The sequence below is a fragment of the Sceloporus occidentalis genome, unplaced genomic scaffold, assembly GCF_023333645.1.
Source record: "Sceloporus occidentalis isolate IW3139 unplaced genomic scaffold, rSceOcc1.0.p SCAF_14, whole genome shotgun sequence".
NCBI classification, from domain to species: domain Eukaryota; kingdom Metazoa; phylum Chordata; class Lepidosauria; order Squamata; family Phrynosomatidae; genus Sceloporus; species Sceloporus occidentalis.
In genome coordinates this window covers 14,439,536-14,449,530 of record NW_028316994.1, presented here as the reverse complement: position 1 = coordinate 14,449,530, position 9,995 = coordinate 14,439,536, and the positions used below count along the sequence as shown (strand labels likewise).

Below are 9,995 nucleotides of genomic sequence, written 5' to 3'. Positions count from 1 at the left end.
CTTTTCCAAATCTTGTTGATTTGTAATTTCTATCCTGCCCAGCATGTAAAAAGACCAGGGATGATGGACGTTGTGATTCCTCATCATATAGAGAGCAATACATTCAACAACAGGTGGAGGTTGATGGCATCATGGTAGTTTAAAACACTGGATTTCATCTTTCAGTCTGGCAATATGGTGCCAAACGATACTGTTCAAGAGACAAAATTCCTGAACCTTTATATCTTGTTTACAGCTAAGGCTTGGTGTGTTTTGCCTGTAATGTGATAGCTAAATATAAATATAAATAAATAAAAATAAAAATGATTAGTATTAGTATTAGTATTACACTGCAGATTTGCTTATAAATTTCTGCACACTCAAAGACATGTGTTCAAGGCAGATTGCATAGATTCTAAACAAGGAAGGATTGATTGTTGCCAGAATTCTCATACATTTCTGAGGAAATTGTCGAAGTCAACAACAACAACAAAAAATGGTGGGGTAATATAAAATGTCACATTAATAGGGAAGCATATTTCTTTTAAAGGAAGAATTATATTGCTGGGTTCATAGTGATAGGAAAAAAAAAAGAGTGCATGTTTCTTAATCAAATGTGTTCAGTTTGGAATTAATATATTGTCCAAACTGCAAGGAGAGAAAGAAGGAAGGAAGAAAAGAGAGAAAAAAGAGAGAAAAGTCACCAGACATGACAGAAGTGTTTAGAGTTATCAACCAGAAGGAAAAAATGTAATATAGAATAAAGTATATTAAAGAGGAAATGCAACCAATTTAAGGAAGTCTCTATTAAATATGACTGTGTTTGAATACAAGTCAAACTCAGATTTTATGTACTTCTTTCCAAAAGATGTAAAGGTGCATTGAGGTATGTGGCAATATTCAGATTGTGTGAACATCTCATTGCAGCACTTTGCCAAAATTTTGCCACCAGTATTTTGTCTTTCAATTTGCCATGAAGGAGATCAACCAAAATGCCCACCTCTTACCTAATCGCACATTAGGCCAACACTGGATACACAAAGCTCTCAATGAAATGGGAACATGTTTTGGGACCATAAGTCTCCTTTTCACAGGAGATGGGAATCCCCTTAACTATATCTGCAAAAGAAAGTACAAGCTAATGGCGGTCATTGGTGGTCTCTCCTCTCACAATTCCAAGCACATGCCTCATATCTTGAACATCTATAAGATGGCCCAGGTATGTTTCTTCAGCTGTATAAATAAAGCAGTGATTTGGAGGGTTAAAGATAGTATCTCATTTTAGGTCACAATCTGCCCAGTTCCTCCAAACTGATGAGAGTGAAAAGTTCCACTCAGTGCTCTGAGCAAACAAACTTTTCGTTTTTGAGTCTGAAAATGTGTGCAAAAATATGTACATGTTCCTGGCAAAACACATTTGAACCATGTCATTTATTTTACAGATGGGGAAGGGCAGTTTGAGATGAGAAAAACTGGTAGAAAATGTTTTTTCCCCTTTTTCTCCCTAACATCCACCATCCAAATTGCCTTTCAGAGAGTTGGCTGGAATTCCTAGACCAACAATGTTTTGGAAAATTCAACTGTGCCTTTTTGCATATATCATATAGTTAGCTCTTTGCTATCCCTGTCTGTCCCAGAATTTACTGCAAGGTGGCTGTTTCCTTCAACAATGTATCTTCCAGATTAAAATTATTACCTTCAATCTTCCCAGACATGTCAGAATAATAATTTATGTTGAAGAATTAGAGTTGTTTTGTTAGCTCTAAAAGACAATTGATTTTCTCCTTAGCTCACTTATGGCTCCTTTGACCCTCCATTGGAAGGCAAAGCTCATTCCCTTCTGTCTGCCAACTGATCCCAAATGAAAGTGCTCAATACATTGTGGTTGTCACACTGTTGAAGCAATTTGGATGGACATGGATGGGCCTCATTATTTCAGATGATGACAATGGAGATATTTTATTGAGGACACTTGTTCCTCTACTCCTGAGCAGCACTTGTTTTGCCTTTAAAAAAATTATTCCAATAGTGAAAGAAAATGGGATAACATCAAGAGAGAAGACACAGGGAAATCATAGAATCATGGCATCATAGTACCATTAAGCCATGCAGGAACTCACAATCAATGCACCCTTGACAGATAGCCATCCAGTCTCTGTTTGAAAACCTTTTTTAAAAAGGACCTAAACCACATTCCAAGGGAGTATGTTCAACTGTTGAACAGCTCTTACTATCAAAAGCTCCCCCTAATGTTTAGCTGGAATCTTTTCTAGTGTAGTTTGAATGGATTGCTCTGTGTCCTAGCCTCTGGAGCAGCAGAAACCAAGCTTTTTCCAGCCTTAATATAGCATCCTTTAAAATATTTAAACAGGGCTAACATAACATCTCTTCTCCAGGCTAAACATACCCAGCTCAGACATCCCAGAAAACACTCCTTTCCACTCTGAATTTGAGAACATGTTCTTCTATGGGGCAATCTGAACCATCTTCAATTGACTTTACAAATGGAGAGGGGCAGTTTGGGATGAGGTAAACGATGCTTTTTCTTTGTAACCTTTTCTTCCAGTTTGCCTCTCAGAAGGTTGAAGGGAACTGAAGTGTGGATAAAATTAAAATTACTGCTTTGTTAATTATGGCCAGGAGAAATCTCCGAGAGAGTTAAATAGGAGTGAAAAAGAAGGTGTTCACACCACTTTCTCTCTGCTTCAGATTTCTGGACCAACAATGTTTTGGAAAACTCACCTGTGGCTTTTTGTTTACATCATATAGTAAACTCTGGTATTTCTATCTGTCCCACAACATAGTGTGAGATGTCTGTTACCCTTACCAAAATTTCTCTCAAAAGAAAATTGTCTTTTTCTTCAGCTCAGTTTTGGCTCCTTTGACCCTGCATTGAAAGATAAAGCTCAGTTCCCTTCTGTCTACCGAATGATCCCAAATGAAAGGGTTCAGTATGTTGGGATTGTCAAGCTGCTGAAGCATTTTGGATGGACCTGGATTGGCCTCATTGTTTCAGATGATGACAGTGGGGAAGCATTATTGAGGACACTTGTTCCTTGGCTGCTCCAGAACAGCATTTGTTTTGCCTTTAAGGAAATTATCCCAATAGTGAAAGAGAACTGGATAACATCAGAAGGAGAAACAGGGGAGGTTCATGATAAAATGGCAAGAATCCATTTTATTCTTTCATTGACTGATACCAATGTGATTCTTGTTCATGGGGATGCACAATCTATGGAAGTTTTGCGACTGATTCTGATTGTCAATGAGGTTGACAGAAAGAAGCCAATAGAGAAGGTTTGGCTAATCACCGCTCAATGGGACTTTACTTCCATATTCTTCAGTGATAGTTTCACTCCCAAATCCTTCAATGGCACTCTGTCCTTTGCATTGCCCACAAAAGAGGTAGAAGGCTATGAAAAATCCCTTAGCAAAATAAATCCAAGGGAAAATCGTCATTATGTTGCAGCTGTCCTTTGGACCAGTGCCTTTCGATGCTCTTTTCCCCAATATGATTTATATGTATTAAATGCAACCAACTGTACTGGGGAGGAGAAATTGAGCAGCCTCCCTAAATCTGTCTTTGAAATGAGGATGTCTGGTCAGAGTTACAGTATCTACAATGCTGTTTATGCCATCGCCCATGCTCTTCATGCCATGCTTTCTTCAAGATCGAAACATAAAGGATGGGGAGATGGAGCCACCTGGAACCTTTGGAACATCCAACCCTGGCAGGTAGAAAGAGTCTCTTGCCCTTCTCTAACACCCTTCTGTTCACTGTAATGATTCCCACTCATGTGAGCCATCACGAATAGGAAAAAGACCCCCTTTAACCCACTCTGGTGCCTGAATACTCTAACAGAATCTTCACTTGTGAATTATTAAGAGCTCTGGTACTTTCAGTGCACTATGTCCTCTATGAAGCATCTCTTGCCCTTCTCTAAGGCCCTTCTGCTCATACTGTAACGAACCCCACTGATATGTGTGGTCACAAATAGGAAAAAGACCCCTCTGGTGCCTCAATATCCTAACAGAATCTTCACTTAACAGCTCTTTACTTACAATGGACTATGTACTCTTGCTAAGAATGCCAATGCAGGCACCTTTCTCTGTGCCTTTTTCACTTTCTGGGTATAGGTGCAAAATGCTAGGTGTTTTCTTGTATACAATGAAAGTCCATCACATGTGACTAAGAAGGAGGGAATTATGCATGATATTACCAAGTACATAAGACATGAAGACCACAAATTTCACAGAAATCAAAACAATCTCTTTCTCTACCACTGCCTTGATTTTTTAAAAATCTTTCCAACTCCCTTTCAGCTTCATTCCTTCCTGAAACATGTTCGTTTCAACAATAGTGCTGGAGAGGAAATATTTTTTGATGAGAATGGGGAGTTGGGAACTGGATATGATATCCTCAACACAGTCACCTTCCCCAATCGGTCCCTGCACAGCTCTCATGTTGGACGGAGTGACCTCCGGGCTCCTGAAGGGAAAGACTTCCTTATCCATGAAAATTCTATTTTGTGGAATCACAAGTTTATTCAGGTACGATTAGCTGTGATTTCTCTTTTCTTGCAAGGAATGTGTAAGTGCAAAAGATTCCTGTTGAATGGATCCATGAGAATCCTTATTTGAGACCATGTTTACATTGTTCTTTACTGGTAAAATTATGCTAAAAATGATTTGAAATGAAATTCTAACCTATTCCTAGGTGTTGTAAAAGAAGCACATCCTGCTGAATGAAGCCCATGTAGTGGAAGACCAAGCTGAGAAATCATTTGTTGTTGTAGTTTTGCTGTTAAGTCAACTTTGTCTCATCCCTACACTGTTAATAGTAGACCTTTAAAAATCCTGACAATCATTTGTCATCAGCTGTTCATTTTGGCTTCTCATGGTAGTTGAGGATTAATTTGACTGCATTTTTGCTGAACAAAAAATGGTGGGATGGGGTGGGGATATGATAACAGTACGTTTAATAATTTATAGAAGAAGTGTATGAAGGTTTTTACTTTTGTTTTTGCTGGTTGGAAAAGTAAGAAATTATAGGTCAACATTTAGAAGCACCATAGAGAAAGTTGGAACTCTGGAACTTTTTGTCATTGTAACTTTTCTTTTTTAACTCATGGTGTTTTCCTTTCTAATTTCTCTTCTTTTTCATTTTTCCCTTTTTCCTTTTCCATTGATTCTTTTGATTGGTTTTAGAAATGATACATATATGTTTTTGTTTGCTGTTAAGTCAGTTTTGACTTATAGTGACCCCATCAATAGGAGAACTCAGAGAACCCTGGCCATCAACTGAGTCAACTGCTCAAATCTTGCCTGTGCAGGGCTCTGGCTTCTTTGATTGAATCAATCCAACAACAGTATAGCCTTACTCATTCACTACTGTTAATCAATTAGATTGTCTTATGAAAAATTCAAAGTAAAGAAGCCCCAGTTTAACTATTTTGGCTTGTAGATGTAGTTCAGTGTTAATTTACCCTAGACATCCTTTATTTGTCTTTTTGGTGGCCCATAATCCCTGCTAAACTATCCCCTAGGACAACATCTCACAGTAGCAAAATGCCACTACCATTGTAACTGAGAAGTCCTCCGCTACCTCACCCTTTCTACTGTTGTTGCCCAGTAGCTGTTTGGCTCATTTATTTTACCATCTCAGTAAGAACCTTGTCTGCCCTGGGAAATGCCATCAGTAGCAATGCTACCATCAACATCACTTCTTCCCTCATGCGAGCAAGCAGTCCCACCAACACAGAGATGCAGCCAAAGTGCAGGAAAATCCTTATCAAACAATTTATTCTGCAATGAATAAGGCTTAAGGGGAAATTCTTGAGGGGGATAAGCAATTTTACCAAAACAGGGATAACATTAAAATAGGTGATCTCACTCAACACATTTTCCTATGTTTTTTGATAGAAGCCTCCAAAATCCAGATGCGTTGAGGTTTGCCATCCTGGACAGAGCAAGATCATGCATGAGGGCAAAGAGATTTGCTGTTATGACTGTCCACAGTGTCCTGAAGGAACGATTTCAAATCAGACAGGTAAGTTGAGAGTTTCCTGATGGAGAAAGATGTTTGTGAAAGACATAATTTTGTTTTGAACTTCTGTTGTTGTGTGCCTTCAAATCTTCCTGACTTCTGGCAACCATAAGGCAATCCTCTTGGCAAGGTTTGTTCATGAGGAGGCTTGGCATTACCTTCCCCTGAGACTGAGAACTTCAGTCTCCTGAGGCTGGGAGCCTCACTTTCTCAACTTCAGAAGAAGGCAATGTCAAACCTCCCCTTCAGAAATCTTGCCAAAAAAACCCCAAAGTTAGGATCACCTTAAGGTTGCCATAAGTTTGAAATGACTTGAAGGCACACAACAACACCAAGAACAACAGCAAGAACAAGAATACTGAGAGCATGTGACTTGTTTAAGGTCACTCAGTGGGGTTCATAGCTGAGCAGGGAATCGAACCCTGGTCTCCAGAGTCATAGTCCAACACTCAAACTATGATGCCACACCGGCTCTCGGAAATATTAATATATTTTTAAAATTTATTTATTTTCTTCAAAGTTTTATACATAACATAGCCGGTATCATATCCCTTCCACAAAACTTATACATTCACATTACATACAATTCCACCTTTTCCCTCCCACCTCCCCTTTAGACGACACACACACACACAAAAAAAACATACATACATACATGTCCCTCTGACAATTTGTAAAATACATTTAACATATAGTTCACTTCCAACTGCTTGCAGTTTTATACATAGTTTATATTTCACTCCCTCCCCTTATTTTGTTTTATCTTTTCTTTCCTTATCATGTCTTCTTCACCCTTCTGGGGAAGAACTCTAGATATAGTTCTTTTACTTTCTTCTAATAACTAAGTCTCAAATAGTCCAGTACTACCCCTTTTTCTCCTTTATAGCCTACCAATTATCTTCGTCAGAAAATTTTCTCGCTTCACTTATCGGCATTCATTTATTATACCCAAATTACTGTTATTTCCACCATATGCTTACCCCAAAATTATATTTACACAAAAATTACATTTTTCCATTTATTTTTTAAAATTAATATTAATATTGAAGTATTAATCTTAGGGGCTGGACATTCTCCTTCCGGAGGGAGCCCACAGCAACCAAACCATGGGGGCTTGCTCCTCTCCGAAAAGAACCCATTAAAAGTGGGTTTCTTCAGTCCACAGGGAGGATGTCATCAGTTTGCCATTGGCGCACTGTAACATGCTCACGATGCAAGCGTCGTACCCAGAGGTGTGGATGCGGCGCTGCGCATGCATCATGCATGCACATCATGTATGGTCGGTGACACATAAAGATGGTGCCATCCATAAATATTAGGGTTGCAGAGCATGCGGCTGCCACATGCTCTGCAATTCTAATTTTGGTGCTGACATGGTGCTTTTGGCCCGTTTGTACTGGGCCTTTGTTATATCTACTAATACAACATATGGAGCTGAAGATAATACAGACAAACACCCAAACACATATAGGAATGATATGGCCATAGTTATTAGGTTTGAAGAGAGAAGGAGATGAGAAAGTATAGCACCATGGAACATGATGGGACTTGCTTTTGAACACAAACTATTTGAAGTGGGTCATGTGTGACATAATCTGCTTATATATGTTTAGTATATGTTCATATATTTTTTGCTCTCTCCCATATATCTAATAAGAAGAAGGCCCTCTCTCCATCTTAACTGCTACCATCCTGGCCTTGGAGGGAGAGAGGAACTCCATTATCTGGTGGACTTGATCCCTTTCCCCGCTGCCATTCCTTTCACCTTCTGTGTCATGTCTTTTTAGACTGTCAACCTGAGGGCATGGAACTGTGAAATTAGCAATCTGTAACACTCCCTGAGAGGATTTGTGCCTGAAGGGCAGATTACAAATGACTGTATATTTTTGCCCCAGGTAGTGTAAAATGTCTCAGGCACTAAAGAGGATATGCTGACTTGGAGGAAGCTGATGCAACTTGAGCATGGAGATGTGTCCTAGAAGTTGCAAACTGCATTGTCCCCATGGCTTCATGACATGAAGCTTATGAAACTCGAGCAGGAGGTTGGATTAGAAACCCAGCTGTATTTGTGTATATAAGGATGAATGCTTCAATTCACAGTGTGGATGTTGGCTGATGGCACAGCATTATGCTGATTTATGTAAATATTGCTGTATTGTGATTGTAAATATTTGCTGCAACTAAGATTAAAAGCCTCTTTGGAAGACCCTCAGCAGTTGTCAAGTTCTTCCAGACTCAGCAGTGGTGTTTGTCTTCCTGGCTGGCAGTGTTCTGCTTGTGGACACAGGTGTACCCCAGGGCTAACAATAAATATTATAAATAAATGATTAGTAAATAATATAATACTGTATCATATTCAAAATAATAGTGCAGAATATTGGCCACTCTTGGTTAATAGGAAATGTAGGGTTCTTTTTTGTACTAAATTTTTTTAATATGTTTGTTTCTTCCAGATGCAGAAATATGCAACACCTGTCCAAATGATCAGCATCCAAACAGGAATCGAGATCAATGCATCCCCAAATATGTAAACTACATGTCCTTTGAAGAACCTCTGGGGATTGTTTTGGTTTCTTTGGTTCTTTTCTTTGCCCTGATGACCCTTGTGATAATATGGAGCTTCTTTCAGCACAAGAATACTCCCATCATTAAAGCCAATAACTGGACCATTACTTATATCCTCCTCTTCTCTTTGTTCCTTTGCTTTCTCTGCTCTTTGCTTTTCATTGGAAAACCTGGGACTGTTTCTTGCATTCTACGACAAACACTGTTTGCCATAGTTTTTTCTATTTCTGTTTCTTCAGTTTTGGCCAAAACCTTGACAGTAGTTCTAGCCTTTATGGCCACCAAACCAGGAAACAGGATGAGGAAATGGGTAGGAAAGCATTTGGCATTGCAAGTAATCATTTTTGCATCCCTTCTTCAAGCTGCAATTTGTGTTGTGTGGCTGGCCCTCTCTCCGCCTTTCCCCGAATGGGACATGCACTCCCAGATGGGAGAGATCCTAGTGCAATGCAACGAAGGCTCAGATATGATGTTCTACATTGTCCTCGGCTACATGGGGCTTTTGGCCTTCATCAGCTTCACCATTGCTTTCTTTGCCAGGAAGTTGCCTGATACGTTTAATGAAGCCAAACTCATCACCTTCAGCATGTTGGTCTTCTGCAGTGTTTGGGTGTCCTTTGTCCCCACTTACCTGAGCACCAAAGGGAAATACATGGTAGCTGTGGAGATCTTCTCCATTTTGGCCTCTAGTTCTGGATTGCTGGCTTTCATTTTTATCCCTAAGGTCTACATTATTTTAATAAGGCCTGAACTGAACACCAGGGACCAGCTGGTGAGGAAAAAGAATCCTGGTACTTATTGATTTCTGCCTTCTTTCTCTCCTTTTCTCTAATGTGTCTCTTTCAGATATGTACCTATGTTCATGGATGGCAACAATGCATTTAGCAGTGGTGTGTGTGTGTGTGTGTGTGTGTGTGTGTGTCTCTGTGTGTATGTATCTCAGAAATAATATGAGATGCTGTAATGACTGGGCCCTCCAGTCATTTGGGGACTTCTCCTGAACCACAAAGGGTTAATCTGGGGGGAGGTACATGCTAATGAGCTGTGACATCATAGCTGATGTAAGGTATAGCTGACCAATCAGAGAGTAGGACCGCGAGATTCAAGAACATTCCATATAAAACCTTTAAAAGGTCCTTGGGGGCCATGTGGTTCTTTGTCTCTTCCTCCCTCCTCTTGGGAGAAACCAGATGTCTTTTTTGTTCTCTGGGCAGCTGGGGAACCGTCTCAGGAATGGAGGTGGAGTTGGCAAGAAGCCAGCTCCCTGCATCCAAGAACTCAACACGGACTGCAAATCCCATCACTGTGTGAGTAGCTAGGGAATGTGTTAGTGTGCTTAGGTTTTGTTATGTTTATCTAATAGCTTGCCTGAAATGAACATCTTTGTAACTATGCTTTCTATACC

The 9,995-nt window shown here is 39.7% G+C and overlaps 1 protein-coding gene across 1 annotated transcript; it reads left to right on the top strand.

The window, feature by feature from the left end:
* The first annotated feature begins 1,120 nt into the window (after positions 1-1,120).
* Positions 1,121-9,392, top strand: LOC149304168 (vomeronasal type-2 receptor 26-like). The gene is made up of 5 exons (XM_089479703.1): positions 1,121-1,198; positions 2,845-3,714; positions 4,303-4,530; positions 5,902-6,028; positions 8,479-9,392. Exons 1-5 carry the CDS (start codon positions 1,121-1,123, stop codon positions 9,390-9,392), a joined length of 2,217 nt encoding a protein of 738 aa, XP_089335829.1.
* Positions 9,393-9,995: the final 603 nt, after the last annotated feature.